This window comes from Cuculus canorus, chromosome 3, assembly GCF_017976375.1.
Source record: "Cuculus canorus isolate bCucCan1 chromosome 3, bCucCan1.pri, whole genome shotgun sequence".
NCBI classification, from domain to species: Eukaryota; Metazoa; Chordata; class Aves; order Cuculiformes; family Cuculidae; genus Cuculus; species Cuculus canorus.
In genome coordinates this window covers 37,169,503-37,192,154 of record NC_071403.1, presented here as the reverse complement: position 1 = coordinate 37,192,154, position 22,652 = coordinate 37,169,503, and the positions used below count along the sequence as shown (strand labels likewise).

General features: G+C 35.0%; 1 protein-coding gene across 10 annotated transcripts in view; it reads left to right on the top strand.

The window, feature by feature from the left end:
* The window catches only part of TBC1D32 (TBC1 domain family member 32), a 90,984-nt gene that overhangs the window by 56,579 nt on the left and 11,753 nt on the right, over positions 1-22,652 (top strand). For 7 of the 10 annotated variants that reach the window (XR_008449102.1, XM_054062265.1, XM_054062263.1 and 4 more), the window contains 2 exons: positions 3,254-3,379; positions 13,240-13,323. Coding sequence is in view for 8 of the 10 variants with exons in the window: in XM_054062265.1 (XP_053918240.1) it covers positions 3,254-3,379; positions 13,240-13,323 (210 nt within the window). In the remaining 2 variants the exon portion in view is untranslated. Of the gene's footprint in view, positions 1-3,253; positions 3,380-6,203; positions 6,296-13,239; positions 13,324-22,652 lie in introns of all 10 variants that reach the window. The other 3 variants (XR_008449103.1, XM_054062267.1, XM_054062264.1) reach the window with 3 other exon arrangements.

Genomic DNA, 22,652 nt, shown 5'->3' with positions numbered 1-22,652 from the left:
GGGCTGAGAAAGAACTAGAAATCCTATTGATAATACTATAAGAGTAAATCCTCCTTCACATTAAATTTTCATACTAACGTAAGCTGTTCTGAGCATTAGTGCATGTTATTTGGGAAGATAATAACTGAGGATTTAGTTCTTTGAGGATGACAAAGAAATTCCATGTTAATTAATTTGGAATAATTATTAATTATAATAATTATGTTGCTATAATCAGCTTTTTTGAAATAGTATGTATCTTATAATAAATTCAAGTGGCAGGTATACAATTCACTCATTATAAATCATTAAGGTCTTTAGATCAGCTCAAAATAAATTATATGTGTATCGTAATTCTATTGAAAATATTCTAATTATCTTAAATGAACAAGGTTATTTGCAAATGGTATCTTTTTGTGGAAACAATTCATTTTTATTGGATAACTGAATTCTGAAATATTCTAAAGAAGTAACAGTAAGTATTCTAAATAATTGTGGACTGGCTCAAACAGTTCTTGAATCTTTATTCAGAAATCTCTTTTCATGACAGAATTAGTTTCTGTAGTGTCTTTTTCCAAAGTGTAGAAACAGAATAAAAGAGAGATTGCAAGGTATGAAGAAACTTCATTACCTCAGTGAATAGTTAATAGTAATAGTATAAGCTGTAGTGATGGGAACTGCATGGTCTCATAGCAAAGGGATTGTGCACATCTGGAGAGAGTGCACATGCATTTACCTTGTTGCAGATACCACCTTCATTTTTTTCTCTGAAATTGACCACAAAATATTTTGTAGCTGCATTAAGTATTCTGGGAACCAAGTTGCCTGAGGACAGGCAGTCTAATTGATTGTTTCCATTTTGAAGAGCAGGATTTTCTTGTAGTAAATTTGAGTTAGATTGTTTTTACCTTACATAAAATTACTTGGCATTATAACTTGAAATTTGTTCTGCCTTCAAAGAAATAGAATTTGAACAGTCTTCCCTCTCCAATATGTTATTTTTTTTTTTAACAAATCTTGCATATGGGAAGAAATTATTTTCTTTTTTATTTGCCAAAGCATATGTATGTATTCTTTTAATTGCTACCTTGCATATATTATTCAGTGCACTGTCGTGTCATGTGTCATGGGAGCTTGCTAATGTTCATTGTTCATTGTGAATTCTAAGATAGAGAATTTTGGTTGCAGATGTTTGATTTAAAGAAAAAAAATCGCAAGTCTTTAAATGCTCATATCATGTTGTTGAAAGCCAACTTACCATTTCCATGGATGATTATGGGTGCTTGTTCTAGATTTGTCACTATAGTTCTGCTTTCAAACCTCTGTGAGACTCAGCTAGTTGTGCAATTTACTGCCTCAACCTGTGGTATTTTATTGTACAAAATTGTTAAAGTATGTGTAATTTCCTCTAGCTTAGTAGAAAATAGAGGAAAAAAATCACTTCAGCCAAGTGAGAAGACAAAGAACTTACTGTCCTTTTGTCATTGCATCAATGGCAATTTTAATTTAGAAGGCATGTCTTCTTATTGTAAAGAGTGTGTCTTTAATAAGAAGGTAAAAGGAACAGTAAGGAGTTCTGAATCTCTGATATTCGTTCTTTGCATTTAAAAGGAATCTTTGATAAAGATCTTTTTGTAAACTGGTGTGCAAATTTTGTTTCTAAACAAGCTGAACATATAATGAAAAATGCTATCTGATACGTTTGTGCCTCGTATATAACAACTGTACCAAAGGCTGTGTTGTAATAGTGTTCAGGTAAAAAGTCAAGCATTCAGAAGTTGGAAAATACCTGAATTATTATCTTGTTGCAGCCCCTGAGAGAACCAACAAAGAGCCTGCAGCCCTGAGCTGAAGAATATTGGGTGCATTCCAGAAAACTCAATCTAAAATTTTAACTTTCTTGAAATATTGACACAAAAATTGCAAGGTGACATTTCAGTGACAGCAAAAGTATACTTTTAGTATACCTTTAGTCCCAATTTTAAGTCTTTCTGCTAAAGTTAGGAAACAGTGGAGATTATCAGCAAAGCTAGTATAAGAATTCTCGTAGCATGGGCAGCCCAATGTATTTTCACAAAATTTACTTGATAGGTATGCCTAGCAATCTGAAAGCGTACACATATATGCCATAATATCTGTCCACAGTAGTAGCATCTGAAGGAAACCTGCTTACAGAAAGCAGCAGAGATTTTCTATGGAACACTTGCTTTGCTGTCTTATCAATGCTTCATTTAATGTTCTAAAGAGTACTGCTGCCATCTCATGTTTTTATTATTAAAGCAGTGATGTTTGGTGGAGGATCTTTCCCTATCTTTTCTATTTTAGATTCTAAGAGTGGCAAAGTTGCGTGGAAATACCAAATTGTTTTCTTTAAAATGTCTTTCCAATTATTGTTTCAGAACAGGGGAGTAGTAACTTTAGGGGAGTTATAAAATGTGCCTCGGTAATGTCTTATATGTTCAAAACCCAGCAGAAAAAGGAATGATTTTATCTGTTCTGTGGAAAGCAGAATATCTTCAGCTTTAGGACTGCTTCTTCAGTTTAATTGTCACAGGATAAGGGATATTTAGACCGCACCTTGGATACTGTGTTCAGTTCTGGGCTCCTCACCGCAAGAAGGATGTTGAGGCTCTGGAATGTGTCCAGAGAAGAGCAATGAAGCTGGTGAGGGGGCTGGAGAACAAGTCTTACCAGGAGCGGCTGAGAGAGCTGGGGTTGTTTAACCTGGAGAAGAGGAGGCTGAGGGGAGACCTTATTGCTCTCTACAACTACCTGAAAGGAGTTTGTAGAGAGGAGGGAGCTGGCCTCTTCTCCCAAGTGACTGAGGGCAGAACAAGGGGGAATGGCCTGAAGCTCCACCTTGGGAGGTTCAGGCTGGATATCAGAAAAAAATTTTCATGGAAAGAGTCATCGGGCACTGGAACAGGCTGCCCAGGGAGGTGGTTGAGTCACCTTCCCTGGAGGTGTTTAAGGAACGAGTGGATGAAGTGCTTAGGGACATGGTTTAGGGAGTGTTAGGAATGGTTGGACTCGATGATCCAGTGGGTCCTTTCCAACCTGGCGATTCTACAATTCTATGATCTGTCAAAAGTACCAGGCAATGACGGGACTCTCAACTGTTCTTCACTGAAATGGTTTCTAGTTTCTGGATGCATCTACCTGTCTGTGTGGTTCTTTGTAACTAATAGCTTCTTAGTATGTAGTAAGTTCAGAAAAAAAAAAAAGGAACCAAGATTATCATTGCAGAATTACACTAATTTTTAATTTCTTCTAGATAAAGATCTTGACAAGCTCTTATCACTCTTAAAAAGTCCAGAGAAGCAAACTGGGTGGACAGAAATTTGTAGAAAACAGTTCTGTAAAGTCATGAAAGCCAGACCGGATATCATCAGTGGAACAAGTAAGTATGCGTTACTGAGTTAAACAAAGCAAGCAAACAGTTGTTCTTTAAAGAGGATTAGATTATTTGTACAAGTAGTCAATAATTTTGTGTTGATTATGAAAACTATTTCAATGGTTTTTTGAAATAGTTTTGAAATTTCAATTTTCGTGCGAAAACAAGACTAATACCTAAAGTCCTATTTTTCTGTCTTTATGGTCGTCATCCCTGTATGTTATGTGTTTTCAGTGAAATTTGACACAGAAAGAGGGCTCAAATATAGGTCGTTGCTTCAGATCTCTACAGGGTATGTTACTGAGGTGCTGAGAAAATGGAAAAGAGAGCCTGAGAGAAAACAGGCATTTCCCAGAGATCAGTGAATTACTTTAAGGCGGGTTGGGAAGTTCCATTAATAGCCTTTTTCAGTAAAAATTTTCAAAATTAAGCCATATAAATAATTATTCAGATTTTTCTTCATTTTCATATGAATTTGCTCGTGAAGAGTGTGCTTATGTGGGTGCATTGATATAGATCAGTTAAAACAACAAACCAGCAAAAAGAGAAACAGCAGTCACCTATATGACATAAATAATCACAAACTGGATGTAATAATTCGCTTGTAGTATCATCTAAACTTGTGTAGCAATAAATAAGCTAGATGTTTTCAGAAATTGCTGACTTTCATTTCTGTATGAATTCTGATTATGGTCGGATGGTCAGTAAGTAGTCTGACTTTTTGTTTAAAGATACCAAAAGTTTTCCTTCACTGTCAGTTGTATTAGTTGCCTAACTAAAAAATGTGAAGACATAGTCTATATGAGATCAATATAGCGTATATGGGATCAAGGTAACCCAGCATCCATATTTACATAAGAGATCTGAATTTTATGATAAATCATTTAGCAATATAAAAGTTATATGATGGTTTCAGAAGCCTTAAGGAAGTCATTTATGCAGGAGCTGACTTAATATTAGAATAATTAATAAGTAATATGTCATTTGTGTAATGTGATTAAGGTAAATTATTGAATGTTTCTAAATTCTCAGAGCTTTCGGTTGTTATTTCTTGTTTGAAACAAGCTTGAATCTGTTAGTCTTAGGTGATTGAAAATTAGTCATAGCTTTCACCTTCTATTTGGAAGAATGTGTGTGTAGACAGAATAAGTATGTATTTGTATGTAATGCATATATGGATGTACAGTGTACTTTATATTGTACACATCCAAAAATGCATGTATTCAGACAGCGTCGTGAAATAGGTGAATGAATAAAGATTCATCACCGTTCAGAAACAGCTGAATGTATTTTATATGAGCTTCTGCTAGTATAAGAAAAATAAATTGAAGAGTAGCAATTGAAATAACCTTAGATTGTTCTAGCAAAATGGAATCTTTTCTGGCATGACTCTGATCTAGTAGTTCAGTGAGGGGTTTTTTTGTTGTTACATATTGTGAAACACAAATAAATTAGTGTTTGTAAAATCAGTTTTATTTGAATGCAGCATATTTTCTAGACTGATCTATTCTTGGATTTTGTGATTTTTTTATTGAAAATTGTTAGTGTCTTCCTACATCTGAAAGGAATTATTTGTTGAAAAAAACAGTTTTTACAAAAAAAAAAAAGTACGTTCAAACATTTAAAGTAGGTGGTTTACAAAGAAAAAGGAAAATGTTTCCTATTGTGTTTTGTAGTTACCCATACACAGCCTCAAAACCCGTGTAGGTTGTTTTCTATGACTTTGTTGGAGATATCAGAAGCTAGAATGAGGAATTATAGAGAATCATGAAGATTTGTTAACCCCAACCAAAATATATACTTGCTTCTGAATAACTGTTTCCAGCTGAGACAGAACTGGGAGTAAAAGTCAGCAAGAAAGTATCCAAGGAATTGTTGCTAAGCCTCACTAGGACTTCTGCAAGTGCTTCCATAAACCACAAAAAAAAAAAAAAAAAAAAAGTATGAAAATAGAACCAGAATAGCATAATGAAGCACTAAATAAAAAAAAAACAAAAAAACAAACACCCTACAAAGGAATAGTAATATTATAAACCAGGTGTTAAGTACTGGTAATTTAAAGTGGATGCATGATTGTTTGAATTATGCCTATCTGCTTGGAGATACAGCAGGAGCAGCAAAATATCTGCTAGCTGTGCGGTTTGAGACAACATTATCTTCATTGAAAGTATTTTATGTGAGACAGCTGTGTTGCTATGTATCTTTTGCAGCATGTGAAGCTCTCCCAAATTTCAGAGGACTAAGAGGCTTGCTTCAGTCCAGATCCCCCAAATCAAAACTTTCTGTTTAGTGGTTTAGTGACAGATGGAGGAAACTCCAAGGATTATAGAACAAAAATCCGTATTTAACGCTTCCTGTACTGGGCCCTTTCTAAGACAGAGTAACATCAACAGCAGTCCAACCAGAATATAATCAGCAAAGATGGCATTGGATGCAATGACTGTTTAGTGTAGTGTGTATTGATTTTTAAAATATTTTGTGATCTGTGTCAGGATTACCAGATGCTGAATCTATAGAATGTGCTTGAACTATCAGGAGATTCTTGAGCAAACTTGCATAGTATCAGTATCTGTAATTCACTCTTGTGCCAATTACCATCACATTGACTTGGTCAGTGTTTTTGTGCTAAATACTGTGGTATCACATTATTTTTGGGAATGTCCACCTGTATCTTTAGATTGGTATTTTCTCTACTAAAGCAATATCTCTGACTGTAGCTTTTAAGCAATTTCTGTGGTCAAACATGAAGATCCAGTTTTGAGTGGCTTTATTGAACCATTAAAAGGAGAGAGAAACCTTCCTCAGGCATGCATGTCTTTTAATGTGACAGGACTGACGATATGGGATTTTTCTTGGTCATCTAAAACCAAATCACACTGTAGACAACCAGCTGCTACATTCTATTGTTCTACAGACAATGAGGTAAGATAAAGGCATTCTTCTAGTCATTCCTTCTATAACGGTGCCACAGAATTGTGGATGCTAGGGATAGAGCTGGTTGTTGTTGAGTGTCTTTGCATATGTCTTTGGGTCAGTTAGGTCAGCTAGAGAACCACAAATAGAGCCTGTGGTCAGGTTAAGTCTTTTCCGCTTTTGGACTACTCTTAGCTATGCTTGTGGCCTCCCTGAAGCATCTTTAGTACATCTAGATAGGAGCTTTCTGTATATTGCTGTCTAGGTTTTGGCAGGAAGAGAAACTGACAAATCAGCTCCTCTGAGAAACAGCTTAGATATAAGTAGAAAATCATTGGGCTTTGTGAATCTTGTCTTAGTATATTGCATGTTCAAATCATGCACATGATTGGGAGATGTCTTTTCTTGAACCAGTGATCTTGGACAGACTGTTCACTGTGCCTTTTTCAGTTGTCTCCCCCTTCTCATCCTTCAGTTTTGTCAGAAGCCATTTGTGTTGTTTCTAGCCCTAGCAACTCCTTTATTATCTGTTCCTAGTTAGTGTTGTGTCAGCAGCTGGTCTCTTATCTGGGCAGATTCAACACCTTTAATCCTCTCCTCTCTTAGGAAAATTTAAACTTTAAGTAACAGAAATTGAGAGTGTTGCAGAGATAATATAATTATATGCTAACATTCTTCCCTTTGTAACTGAGGGGTAACTGGTCCCCAAGTCCTAATCGTTCACTTCAAGCTTTATATCCTGTTGCAGATGGAGTGACAGATTTCCATTTGTATAACAAGATTGGATTGCAAGGTACGCTTGATTATTTAGTTCATAGAAGACAGGGTCAGACAAAACTGTCAAAGAGACCCTCTTGTTGAGTCATGAGTTTCAGAAAGGACCCCTTTGCTTTCTAAACTGCTTCTCAGAAAGGAGTCTAGGTGCAGCTTGATCCAGTCCTAGTCGCAGGCTTGGTCAGTAGTTCATGTCTAAAGAATTATATATGCATAATCAGTGCTTTATATCATTTAGCCAAGATAGAGTTTCAGTGTGCTTATTCCCAATTCGCTTACTGAGTATCTGAAACGATAAGGATTCTCTCAACATCAAGAAGAAACCTTGAGAGATGTCCGTACTTAAGGGGAGATCCCAATGTGCAGCCTTCTGCCATGTAGGAGAGCTCAAAGGGCTCTTGGGCTGCACACTACTTTTGGATTAAGATGATTGGCTTATAATCATACTTGCATACTGACTGCAGATGCCATTTTCGTCTGAATTTGGCTTAAGTCAGATGCCCACTGTGGCCAGGTGGGCACATTAGCATAGATTAGCCCTCGGCTACTGTGTTATTATCTGTCTCCCCTGAATCCATCTTGATTCATCATGTCCACCACTGGTGGTTATCGCTTGATCAGAATTATGGGAAAAGGTCAGGTTGGAGGTGGGGGGAGGAGCAGGGAAGCACACTGTCATGTATCCATAAGTGGATATGGATAGGGACAGTAAACTTAGCTAAAGTGACTTGATTCATGGAGTCATTCAGAGTTTCCACAGCGTATCTTCCTCGGGAATCTGGACTTAGGTTAGCAATATTCTTTAGGGTCTATTAATTTACCTCCAAAATGTTATCTTTTAAACAAACAAACAAGTAAACACACCTGGGAGGCAGATTTCTTTTTTAAGGTAATGTTCATCTTCAGGCAGTTATTCTTTTAGTTTTAGCAACTGTCGATGACTTCAAAGATACAAAGAAACTGGCAACTCTTGAAATTGCATATGAGATCTTACTGGAAAACCCAGGATTCTTCTTCATTTTTTACAAGCAGAATGGTTGATGAAAGGAGAGTGGTTATGATCAACACAGTGTTCTGCAGTCCATTAATGCTTTATGAGCTCTGCATCATCTGAAGTAGCTCTGTCAAAAAACCTAACGAAAAATACTATGATCCTTTAAGGCAATGTCATTGTTTGTGATGTTTGAGTGCTACAGCCTTTAGCAACTGCTGCAAAAAGTTGAAAGTAACTGCAGAACTTTTCCCATGGGATGAAGAACCAAAGATGGATATTTTCAGTAAGTGTGACTGTTGTGCGTGCTTGTGTTTTTTTTATTTTTTTTTTTTTTCAGGCTATGCCTGTATATAGAAATGAAGATAATAGGGGCTTGAGGTTTTGTTTTAAAGGATCTTCTGGATTCAAAGGCAATTAAATACTACATTTTTGGAGCTGTTACTACTTTAAATTGTTGTTTAAGTCTTCATGAGGTCCAGCAAAAGAAGATTTGACTAACTTTAGTCTTGCATAGTAGTCTTCCATAGACTCTCTTGTTAAACGTGTGAGAGAAAATTCTCTAGGCTGTGATTTCAGAAAGACCAATCAGGGTAAATGTTAGACTTCATTCTTAATGGAAGAGAAGCCTGTTATTCTCTGCAAGAAGAACATAGATTCTCTAAGATCAATTTGATGTTTTTGAATACAGACCAAATGTTCTGCCTCAAAGATCATTGAATTAGATCTAGGTTCTGCATATGGTATACTCTCATTTTTAGTATAACCAAATTAAAAATGTTGCATTCACAAATGAAATTTTTAGAATAATGCAAAAAAGAGCTGTTTATCTTTGTATGTCCTTACTTTATTTTTCAAGGAGGTTTATTTCAGAATTAGAGTGAAACAATGGGTTGAGTCTTTCATGTCATGAAGGACAATTGCAGATCAAAACTTCATTCATCTGTCTCCCAAACTAGTTTGGAGCAACTTACAAAGGATTATTCTGTAAACAGTGTGAGTGCATGAGAACGTGTATGCATGTGTGTAAGGATTATGACGTTTGATTAGGATTTGAAAGGCATGAAGAAAGAAGATACGTGTATATCGGTATAAGACATGCAGCTTCATCTCTAATGGAAGTACTGTCAGAATTTTTATTGTTTTCTTCTTTACGAAGAAAATGCAGGTTGTTCCTTTGCCATTTCAATGTACAATAATTGAAAGTCTCTCTCGTTATCTTAGGAATTCAAAAAAGTTGTTGTTACTATTAAGAAGGGAATTGTCAACTGTATTTTTCATAGATTTATTAAAATGAAGCATGGTTGATGGTACGGAAAGTTTCTGGCACAACACTTACAAGGAAGTCAGCTGTCCAAGGTTTTCATTCTTCAATTTTTAGCTTTTAACACAAGTCAAGCAGGACTACTAGGAACTCTTAAGAAAGTTCTTTTTCTTTTAAACTCCTCTGATTTCTTGACCTTTTTTGGCTTAAACTTTCAGAGTAGGAATTAGATAACCTCTCCTGGTGGTTACCTATTAAAACAGTTTTAATCACATGGCTTTTTTTAATCCGTGTTCTGCAGTTTAGAATCCATTTACCTTCCTTTTGTACATTAGTTCTTCAAGGGAAAAAAAACCCCAAAAGTCCTGCAGGAATTCAGCTATTTTATGAGCATATTGCAATCGTTCAGGGAATTTTAAACTCTTTCATTTATTTTGCATATGATTACATACTCCTAAATTAAAATTCTCTTTATTTTGGATGTTTGGATTAAATTTGCATGAGATAATTGCCAGCCTCTTAAAAACTTCCATGTTAATATAGTCAAGCTACCATAATATAAGAATATCAACATTTTCACTGAGTTGGCAAGCCACAATACTAATCTGAACATAACCTCTGCATGAGAGTATGGTTTTTTACAATACCAGCTGTACTGTACAATGATCTTGCCTATGTTTATTTTGTCTGCATTTCCAGTAAAATGAAAAATCACTGATCCAATTTTCACGTTTCGGGAGTGTCCACATGGCAGATTGTTATGATTTGAGCTAAATTAGAGTCAGGATTTCCACTAACTCAGTTACTGCAAGTAACTTCATTTTCTGAAAACTAACTACATGTTTTTTGAGACAGTGCTCTTCTCTAAACATGATAACACAGGGCATTGGCATGCAAAAAGGTCAATGCTTATACTTAACCAGGCCATCCTCAAGCTGGCAGAAGGGAGCTGCACCTGCGAGGAGGGGCGAATAGGCCAGGTGACCCTAAACTAACCAACAGAGCATTCTTCCCGTATATGTCATACTCGGTACAAATTTGAGACATCACGAGGGTCTTGCTTTCTTCTGCGATGGCCAATGTCCAGTGAGGACCTCATCTGTCTGGTTGTTCCTGATCCCAGATCTGTGTGTTGCTGAATCCATTTCCTATGTCCAGCTCCCTCTTAGCCGTGAACCCATACCCTTGTGTCTGCTCTGCAGCATTTCTGGTGATGTATAGTCATCGGTGGGGAGGAGGAGGGGTGTGATCTCATATATTTATATATATTTTATTACTTTCTAATTACTATTCATTATTATGATTTCATTAAAGCAGTAGTTCTAGTTTTCAACCTGCAAGTCTTTTCCCTCTCCCCTTCCCCTGTGGGGTGGGGGATGGGCGGAATTTTGGAAGCTCAACTGCATAGTTTTAGGTCCCAAAATTTAGCCGGGTGGAGCTAAACCGTGACACAGACAAATGATTTGTTATTAAAAGACAAAAATTAAAATAGCTACTTGTCAGGCTACAAGGACATTCTTTTGGAAGAGACAACGTCCTGTGAAACCCCATTATTTGTGAATTAATCAAATCTGTTTTGATAAACTCTTATGTGTGTCATCCTCTATCAAACTTGGTTAAATCCTTTTCAAAGATCCTGATAGGGATTTAGATAAATACTTTCAAATGGTGGAAATCAATTTAGTGCTTGAGTTTCAAAAAATTACCTAGCAGTTGAGCTGTCACCTCTTCCATTAACTCAGGCACTGAATTGGAATATTCTACTGCTAGGTCAAGCATGTGGATGCCCTCTAACAAAAGAGGAAGAATTGTGCAATATTTGGTTTGAATTTTCTGAATTATGTGCTATTTTAATCTTTTTAACATAGTTCCTGTTCGTTATGTCATATAGCATGGCATATTTCAGTAATCACAATTCTAATAGACAGTAAACATCTAGCTAATTACAAATTTTAAGTTTAATTTCTTCTTTTAGTTATCTGCAGCTCCAACTGTAGAAGCCTTTTCTGATTTTACACAAATATTTGTTACTTTATTTGTGGACCAAATTCCACTAATATTAGTGAAGATTAGTGAGATTTTTTTTTTGTGCTATTCATTCTCACAAAATGAATAAACTGTTATACTTCTATAAAATAAATTGCTGTTTTTACTAGCCCCATGTGGTTTATTACCATGATTCAAAATAGCTATGCTATGTTTAATTGGCAGCTTCTTCTCTCTATAAAAATGCATAAGAATATAAATTACACACTTAGGGTTTTTGTTTTGATTTAGTAGTCCTTTGTAATGCAAAATCAAGTAACTGTAAATCTTTGTTTATCTGTTGTAGTAAAACTTCTTTTCCCCTTTGCCCTACCCATCAGCATGGTATTACTAAAACTCAGCCTTTTAAAAGTTTTTCTGGATTCATTTATTGTAAATTAGTTTCTGTAAATGCTTCGGACAACTACTAAAGAAAAAAAATCATAATTTATTGTTAGTATGCTGGCTTAAAATAGTTGGAAGAAGTGTTCATTGTCTGCATGATATCTTTTTCTTCATTATTTTTTCTGGTATAACAAGCATCAAATTGTGGGTAGAGGTTTTGTCTTCCTCCTCTTTCTCATCCTACACATTCTCCATTGCCACCTCCACCACAGACTGTTACTCCTCACTTGTGCTGCTACATTTGTTGGTACAGCTAACCACTAAAATGTTGTAGTGGAATTATTCAGTCTAAAACCAGAAAAAACACCTGTGAGTGCATGGAATTATGTGCAGAAATGGGAGACCAGGGCCTGAAGCTTCAGCTCTGTTAACTTGAGGTGCTGCTAAGGAAAGGGTAACTTGCAGTCTTAAAACAGGAAATCCCATGGGTAGCAGCTCATTACTCTCTAAATACACTTCCTTGTTTTGCATCATTGTGAAAAGGTTATGTTGTTATTCCATAAATGCTCTTTATCATGACAACAGCAACCCTTTTACAATAGCATTTACTTAGATTAAATGTTCATTGTTGCTATCTTAAATTCTTAATATGGCTTATCTCAATATGGGCTTCCTCCATCCAGTATACATAAAGGCTTCCTTGTATCTTTGGTTTAAATGTGTGAGGTGGCAGTGTGCTCACTTGCAGTAGCCTCAGACTTGCAGAACTAAGGCATCTGGAACAGTTTTTGCTCATGATTTGTGACTGAGAGTTCTCATTAATTTCCTGGCTAACATCCTGTTAAGGTGAGAGATGCGATTTCCTATGCAGGGACCAGATGTCAGCATCAGACTTGTCTATGCAGTATCTGTGGGCTCAAAATTCCATGGCAAGAACTGAATTAAGAACATTATGGTCATCATACGATATATAATTTCCCATAGGAAATACTCCAATTGTTTAATTATAAGTGAATAATTTTTCTTTTGTGATGGTATAGGTGAGTTTATATTGATTTTTTTTTAAAAACAGCCCTTAAAACTTAATTTGCTTTTGTTGCATCATTTTCAGGTGGTGCAGATTTTTTGTTGTGTAAGGATGGTTGGGATTTATTTTCGATGTTTTTTTAAGTTTTCTTTAATTTTCATTCCTGCCTACACACAGAGACAACCTGATATTTTAGTTTAATTGTAAATAATTTTAAATTCATATTGAAACTAACAAATTCTGAAGTAATCCTTGGAGGATATGAAGATAATACGGGATTTTCTTCCTGTTTACACTGAATATATGGTCAGTAAAGCTATTAAAATTTAAGAATTTAAGGTAGTCTTAAGAATGCAAAAGCAGAATTCATGCTTTGAATTGTTCCCCTCAAAAAAACCCATGAAAAACATGAACAAACATGTAGGAATCCAAATAGCTTTATTTTCTCACATATTGTCATTTTGTTAATTAACGTGCTTCCACATTTTATTCATTGCTTGTTTTAATGGGTTTTTATTTTTTTGCAGTTTTGGCAGAATTAATTGAAAACTTCGTGTCACATCTTTCTGAAAGCCGATTGGATTGCTTTTTCAGTACAGGAAACTATAAAGGTCAGTTTCCTAACAATTTATTGCCATGCAGCCTTTTCATACTTAAATTACTTTCCTTTAAAGCCTGTCTGTATCATTTTGGGGATTGTTTGAAATATTCTTTAACGGCTCAGAATTTCATTACTTAACTGATGAGAAATTCTTCACTTTGGAGCAAAAAATGATGTGCTTGAGTAAACAGTACGGATAATTATTAGCCACGGGCTTTCACATTTCTATATGTTCATGGAAAGATGGAGATGCAGAACTGGTGAGGGTATGATTCAAAGTATTTGTTGACACCTATTACAGAGCATTTTGCAAAGCTGGTGGCATAAACATTTAAGGCCATGTAAGCAATCTGACTCATCGTTTGAAAGCCCCATAATATATAATCAAATCAAAGGTATGCAATTTATATTGCATTAAAGGATATGTATTAAAGAACTGCTGTTGTTGGCAGAGTAATCCGAGTGTTAGTTTTGTACAGATGTTGTGCTTACAGCGAAGAATAAAGGATGGATGATAAAGTTAATTTACTCTTGAGTGTAATGTAATACATCTTAATATTTTGAAGCACTTGAAAAATTAGAAGATTTAGAAGCATTGCTAGTACCTGCCAGCAAATGCACCTAATTGATTCTTTACTATCTCTCCAGGACTTTTCTCTTAGGTTGTAGTTCAGTCACTTAGAGTACCGATTCTGCCACTCTGGAGAACAAAGTCAGCTTTGGGAAAAGTCTGTTATTTATACTGGTATTTTATCCTTACATCCATAGGATGCAAATATAGTGTCCTTGGAGACTTCAGAATTGCCTTTGAAGTTTCAAAGCATAAATGCCTGTTAGTAATTTAGAGGATCATGTTCTTTTATGTAGTGGCCTTTACCTCCTGAAAGCTTGCTAACAGAATACTCTTGATCTTATTTGAGAATATCTCTCTTTGTTTAATGAAGAGAGTTGCTGAAGTGACAGTTCTTTCTTTCACTATTTTAGTTTTCCCTAAAAGAGCCTTAAAGGGTTTTCGTTGTCCTGCATTAGTTTGTCATTTACTTTTCAACTTCCCAGGAGGCATAATGTGCAATAAAATCTTTTCAGGGACTCATAAGGCTTGCTATTTATATATTTCTGACATTTTGCAATTCAAATTATGATTTTGATAGTGCCTTTAAAAGCTCACATAATGTCCTCATGATATAAATAGTTTGACACTTAGATTATATTCCTTGTTCCTTTCTTTACATCTTTCTTTTTAGGTTGCAGTTTTAAGTATCACACATTCTCCAATAGCATGGAAGGCCCAGATACAGCTTTCTTTTCTGTCGTGGGGAATGCCTATATTGCATTTCTTTGGAGCACAATATAGCTCACAGAGCTAGGTTTTAGAGGTTATCATCTTAGTTTTCTTAGAAAAACAGGAAATCTGGCTTAGTTTGAAGAAGGCAAAAACTGACTCGAGGAGGAACAGATGTCTAACTGTGTAGCCTCCAAGTGGATGCCTTGCCCAGCAAAGACAGCATTCTGCTATTTCTTAATCATAACAGCTAAGTGCTTTCATTCAGTATGGAGGAACTCTAATAGGGGAAGCAGTAGTCCAGAATCTGTTCACTTACATGTCAAGTACCTTAGTTTCAGTGCACTGTTCTCAAATTTATTGTTCAAAACTAGGATTTAAAACATGTTCCGGAAATTTGAACCTGGCTTGTCTACTTTGATTACACCATGAAACATTGATTAGGTGGAGGTGGCAACAACAATACGTTATTTATCTAAAGTTTAGTGTCAACTTTGAAGAAACACCAGGTCTGAAAATCCTGTGACAATTGCATAAATTAAATTAACTATTTAGAATGGAAAATCCCAAAGAATCAGTACAGAAAAAAACCCAAATATAGTAAACACCTCAATTCTTGATTTTCTTGAGCTTAACTATTTTTTTTCGATGATAAATCAACTCAGTCTGTATAACATTTCTTTTTGAAATTTTTGAATATTTTTTTTTCACTCATTCTTATAGAGGCATTATTGGACTTCAGTTCTGGATAAGTTTACCTTGTCAGTTCTCATATAAAAGCTCCAAAATTTCAAGGTTTGGCTGATGTACAATTTTCATTTGCAAATGCTTTTCATATTCCTTTCATGTGCTTTAATGAAGATAAACTTGGAAATAGGAGAGTGAGAAGTCTTCTCAAGAATAGTCAGTGGTCTACTTGTAAGAAATTGATGGGAAAAGTAGGCAGAGGACTGGTGTTACCCTAATGCTTTCTTTCCCTGTAAGTGACATCATTATCACCGTCTTTTTTTGAAGAGTTCTCAAGTCCAGGAAAGAGTGTTGCTCAGGAAAGCAGTGTATGTTTTATCAAGGTTTTCTTTTAAGTTTTATAGGATAATAGGTACTAAATTTCATATCACTTTTATCAGACAAGTGTAGCAATGAGTGTTGTCCAGGGAAACTAGTCTCAACCAATAATTTCATGCTGAATGACATGAAAGTGAAACAAAAATCTTACTCTAATATTGAATATTTTTATCATAGTTCACTGTGGAACAGTAAAAGGACTTGATTGTAAGAATAAGTTGTATGGCTAAATTTACACTCATTTTGGGTTCTTTTTTACATCATGAAACATACGGTGTTGCATTTCTATGAAGACAGGGAATGCACTTTGAGAACTCAAGTCTATAATATGCTTCCTATGTTTGTACAAGAGGGACAAACAGAATACAATCAAGTCTTTATCATACCTTATTTAAAAAAATAGGTTTCTCACTGACTGAATAATAATGGAGCAGATTTGTAGATATCTCCCAAAGTTTTCTGCTAATGTGTATGAATGGTTAGAATTTCTCCAAGGAGAACAATTAATTATTGAATGCCATGCTATTTCACAGTATCTTTTCCATCTACATATAAGTGCTGCTAAGCTAAACCCTAAAACTACTGTTACAGTAGAGACATTTTTCTGAATTAGGTGAAGCTAATGAATTGTTAGAAGGTAAACTATATTTCAGATACATCTTTCTTGTTGCACGTCTAAGTAAGCCAAACATGCGCTTGGCGATTGTGTGTGTCCATCGTACTCCTGAATTAATTTGAGTCTGAGGAATTTGAAAAAAAATGTTTCTAACAGTTGTTTAATTTTAATGAAGAGAAGCCACAAATTTCATGAAAGTGGAATCCAGTACAATGCATAGATATTCAGTGGTTATCATGTTTCTTGAAATGAGAAATTGATTATCTTAAAGAATGACAGCTTTCTAAACCCGTAGGTAGTTGTAATTTGAATAACACAGTCATCCATCTGTTGTGGAATCCTTCAGGATTTTAGTCTATTACAAATTCTGCAAATATGCAAAAATCAAATTAGTTTGGGTTGCTATTTTGAAGATAAGGGAGAAGGAAAAATATCTGAAAAACCACTCAGTAGTTGCAGTATTTAGTTATAATCAGTAATACAAATCTTATATTGAAGTTTACTTTCTGCTAGCAGCAATGAAACTGCTGTCAGTTGAGTAAAATAACATAATATGAACATTGAATGTTAATGAACTATGTCTGTCCTCTTTCCCAGAATTAATACTTTCTAGTCTGCTTCTTAAAAAAACCCAAAACCATTGAAAAACTAAATTGTTGCTACCTAGCTGTAAAAGGCAATATGATGGCAAGAAACTGAAATTTGCTATGGTAGTAAAATAGGCATTACATATTAGGGATATGATATTTCTGAAATAGCCTTCCTGTTAGCAAATTCCAATTCATTGCAGCATAAATGCTTTGTGGAAATGTATTCATTTTCTCAAGGTTTGGTTCCAACAAACCCATTTCTCAAAGGATTCCACTTGCAGAGTCGTCTAATATATTGGTGTCTGGACTTCCTACTTGATTTCCACTACGTGTTGGGTACTGCCCAAACTTGGGAATGCTATGAGCTTTCAACTGTTATTTTCAGTAGCTCTGGTTGTGCAGATGATCTTGCAGTTGAGTTCTGTATTTCTACTGAACCTTGTCTCTGAAACAGCTCTGCCAGGTACTGTCAAAGATCCTGAACCTCAGGGTTTTCAGGTCTTGACCATGAAGTGTTACAGTGTGTTTCTTCTCTAGATGAGGCTTAGTTCTCTGGCTGAACAGAATCTCATAGGAACTTTCTATCATTACTGAGCTCTTAATCTTCTAAGGGTCAGCTGGATTGGGTGATGAACTGAGAAATTTTAAAAATATCATTGGGAAGCTATCAGTATAGAGCTGATCAGAAGGAGCAGCAAATGAGAGATACAGGGCTACAATCCTAAATTGGGCTGAAACGGAAGGAGAAGAAAGGGCTTTCTTCCTTTCTTCCTGTATCATTTGTTGAATGCACTTCTTTGAAAGGTGGGTTCCGATTTTAAAGATGCTCTTAGCAAAAAACGTTTTACCCTTTGGCAATTTGTATATAATAAGACTGAAAGTGTGGTTCATTCTTAATGCTACTGACAAAAATAACTTTTGATCTTGTATTGTTATGACAAGCGTGTTGACGACATAACAGATACTTTCAACAGTTAAGGTGGAATTGCATATGAGATTACATACCTCTGATGAGAAGCCAGCAACATTCCCCAGCAGTTATTCTTGGATCTTGTTTACATTGTCTCAATTCACAGTTCAAATTCAATGAAAATAATACTTTTCTTTGAAATGGGATTTTTTTGTAGACAATTCTAATAATGAATATGAGATTTGTATTGTGAGAAGTGCTCTAGAGAGCTAGCCTGGTGGAGGAGATGAAGCCATCAAAAAATGGTAGCAAAATGGCAGAAGAAAATGTAATGAGAAATGTATGACTTCTGCTCTGCCCCCCCTCAAAATAGTGTTTTAAAATAGACAACATTTATTAAGACATCAGAAGGAGAGAGGATAGTTATTGACAAAACAAAGTTCTATACTGACTCTTTGGGCACCTACGCATTGACTATGTCGATGTTTTAGGTACCTGTTGAAAGGTAAGTAAAAAACACGACTCTTTTGTTTAAATAAATAAATAAATAAATAGTCAGTTCCACAATTTCAGCTTATACGGGCAAAGCCTAGTGAACATAGCTACATACTTTAAACCTTTTTGAAGGATCTGCAGGAATTATGCAAGTGACTCTGGCCATCATGGGATTTTCCACTCTTTGCAGTATTGTTACTTACATGGTACTTTTGAATCAAAAGTATTTTACATCAATACAAAGAAAACTAATCTTCTGAAGCTAAAAGCACTGAACTAATCACTGAAGTTAAAATTTAACATCGATTAACATTTTGCAAAGATTATTTATATAGCCATAAAAAGAATTTAGCCTAGGTACTAGGAAGTGGAAAAACTAAGTCAGTAATGTAAGCAAAAGCTTTAGTAATTTTCTTCACTTAACACAAAAGGGAAGCCAGTTGTTTCTTTAGAGTGACAGCAGTTAAACAGATAAATAAATTAATTAGTACCTAAAGACCATAAGAGTTGTATGAAATACAAATGCCATAAAGCTGTTTGGCGTCCTGTTATCTCAGTATAGATGTAATGTAGCCTTTATTCTGACTCTAACACATAAGAGCTTCTACATGGTAAGAGGGGAAATGAATAAGAAAGTGATCTTTTATGAACTGTAAAGTTGATTAAAGTCTAGTCTGATCAGGAAGAATAACTGTGCATTCCAGTTGACTTACTGTGGAGTGTTTATAGCTATAGATTGAGTTTAATAATACTATGTAATTGCCTTTGCAAATCATGCCCTATGGGATGTTCATTTTTGTGCTCCTGAAAGCTATAAAAGATTTTGAAAAGTACTGCCCATTGAAGTGCTTGAAATAGGCATGATCAGAGTTAGTACAAATGATCAGTCATTACCTCAAAGCAAGGGAGCACTAAGATTACTCAAAGAATTGCTCCCTGTCTTCCCTTCATCCAGTTCTTACCATTCCCCGTAATCCCTTTTGACGTTCACAATTGCTCGAAGTTTTGCAGGAAGACCTGAAATATAAAAACTACAGAAGACAATTATCCGATCTTTTCCTATTGACACAAGGTTAAAACCTCCAAATTCCTTTCCATTTCTAGGTTTTGTTCTGCAATAAACAAATAAATGAATGGCTTGGAAGCAGAAGTTATTACCCATCTCTTTCCCCAGAATCACCTGATTTGATCCAGGACGCACAGAATTGCTTCTCTTTAAACATAAGACTAGATAGGCAATGGCAGTGAACCATACCTTCCCTATGAATCTCAGATTTAGGCTAACTAAGCCATGTGGGACAATGAGCCCTCTTTGCCTTTTTTTGCCCTGCTCCCTACCCTCACTAATGCGCCAACTCAAACAGCAGAGGTTCTAATTCTCTCATTTTCATTCTCTGTGGGACTCTAAATTTGATTTAGAGATAGAAAGGTTGGAAACAAGAGGAAGATTACTAAGGCATATAAAGAAATACTTTATTGTAGACAAATATAATATTCTACAACTCGTCATGTGTAATGTTATTTTTTCTTGTTTACATTTATTGCTGGCAATTAATAGTTTACTGTCCTTGATGTTTAAAGAAAGGTTTTTTCTATCTGAAAGGACAAGATTGTGTTAAATAGTGGATTTAAAAAAAAGATTTGAGAGCAGACATATGAGTATTTCTTATTATTAAGTTATCTGAAGTGTGTACAGTAGGTAATAGTAAGCATTTGTATGGCTAAAAAAAAAGCTAAAAATAATATGTATCATTTACACTTGAAAATGGTCCATGCATACTGCTGTGGGCTTTTTTAGAGCATTTTAGAATGGCAGATAAATTTAACTTTCTATTGTAATCAGTTTTTTAAAAATTTTAAATCAGCTCCTAAAGAATTCTGATACCCTTCAAGTCACTTTATAGTTGCTTACATTTTTAAAGAATGAAATTTAAAGTACTTATTCAGCATGGTTTTCTTTCTTGTATTAGTTAAATAAAAAGTAAGGTGCCAGATCATGTTGTTAATTTCATTTAATAATAGCCACAGTGCTGTATCATGTTGTTGTCCAATTCACAGTTCAGAGAGGTGTTCTATCCTTTGAGGATAAATGGCATTCTTACTTAGGAAAGTGATCTGCTGATGCCTTTTGTTGTGAAACCTGTTGTGTTTCAAGACAGTTAGTTATATCGGTGTATTCATAAATGTATGTCAAATGAGTTTTGTAGAAAATTAATTTCAGTGTATGAGCATCATTACAATGATATAGTCAAAATGGATTCCTGCAAGCTTTCTAGTCAATTTTTGTCCATGGATTGCAATATGTAATATTTCAGTATTCCACTTATGTAATATTTCAGTATTCTACTTATTGTTACTAACAATTCTCTCAGCTTAGTGAAGCACGTAAAGTTTCTAGATCCAGTTTTTACTTAGTAGGTAGTTGTTCTTTGTGTATTCTGAATTATTTCATAGTTTTGTAAAGCCTAGTCTTCCCAGTCTATTAATTGGTAGACAACATAGAAACTGAAAACTTTTGACCCAGGATGAAGAACCATGATTTTGTGTTTCAGTTGTTAGCTGTGGGCTGGCAGCAACAGTGTACAGAGATATATCAAATACACTGATGTACAAAAGGAAGAATTTTTACTTTACTGAGGCTCTATTACTGTGTAATACAGAATTATCGTTCAGTCCAAACTCTTAATTTTATCTTCTTTCACAATAGAGATGAAAATACCAAAAGGAGAAAACCCTTCCTAGCAAGTAAGAAATTCTTATAACAGAGAATAAGAGGCAATGAGGATCAATGAAATCAGTTATGGTATCTTCACATCAGTGGGAAATAAGCATTCAGTACTTGTTAAAGAGTGGACACTGGGCTCAGATTGTGAGTTGTGATACAGCTGTTCCTTGTTGCAGCCTTGCTGGACTGGTATACGAGTTCCTGCATTGCCACTTACAAGAGGATCCGCTTCAAAATTGCGACAGGGCTTCCTTGTGGTTTCAAAGTTGTTATACTGCTTGCCTCTCCCCTGCCATTAAATATGTCAGGACTGCATTAGCCACAAGTCATAGCCAAGTCATGCAAGCTCCCCTTGGCTTCTAGGTTATAGGTACACATCTTGCCTTCACAGTTGCACACAGGAACCTGAAAATGAATTGACTTAGTATGGTAGTTGCAGCTTGAGTAAACACTTAACTTGGAACCAGAGCTGTAGAAAGATATGAACTCTTTTCACTCATCTTTGTAGGATTTTAACTGAAATGCCCTGTGATTTTATGTGTTCTTCTAAATATTGTGGTGCTGGTATGCTATGCAAAAGATATTTGAACTTCTATTCTATGGGTGAAAAAACCTCTCTTATGTGGGTTTGTTATTTCAGTCTCATCAGATTATTGAATAAATTAGTTTTACTCAAAACCCAGTATATGTATAAATGTATTTGTCACAATACAAGGTTAATTTCTCATGTTCCTGACATTTAGATCATTGTCCTCTATTAAATTATAATACAGTGCGGGGTTTTCTTCCTGCCATAGTTCCTCTGCTGAATTTTATTTTTTCACTGTTGAGTGTAATTTTGCTGTATTATTTTCTTCATTAAAGTTTCAGTCAGCTTCATCTCCGTTGAGCAGAGTGCTTCTGATTTCTTTGTTTCCTTTTAATGTTTCTTCAAACCAGAAGGATTTCCTCTCTTTATCTATAACTATTTCAGTTTTAGTACCTTAGTCCCATTTTGTTTATGAGGTACATAGAGTGTTTACTTGAATGCATTGCCAGGGAATCCTTCAGTTTGATTTCTCTGTCTGGTTGAGAAGGATATAGAGAAAATGCTTATCAAGTTACTGTGTGATCCGCTTAATCAGATTTTTTACATTTATCACTTACATTAGTATTTTTTAACTTCTGTTGCCATATCTCTTATTCACATTTTTAACAATTTATGTGAATTTTTAGGGTTTTTTTTAAATTTATTTGTTTCATTTGTTGCTTTTTAAGTAGGGCTTTGAAAGAAGTACATTAAAGGTTTAAGCCCTCTGCTTTGTAACTCATGATATAATTTAATTGGACTGTTATTGTTTTCTGAAGTATAGTTATCTTAGATGATATATATACATGAGAGAAACAATGTCCCATTAATTGCATTTAGAATTTAAAATTTTGAGGAAAAAAAAACCCAGAGGTTGCTTTAATTCATGACATACTAATTTGACTTAACTTGGATTTTTAATTTAAACAAATGCAAAAAATAGGGTATATATTACTATGTGAAAGAACAATGGATAGAATTACAGGATGTTTTAAATCCATCACCTCTAAAATTTTCAGTGATTTGTACCTAAATAGGATTTTTGTTAATAAAATTGGTTCTACAGCTAGGAGACTTTAAGGCCACTG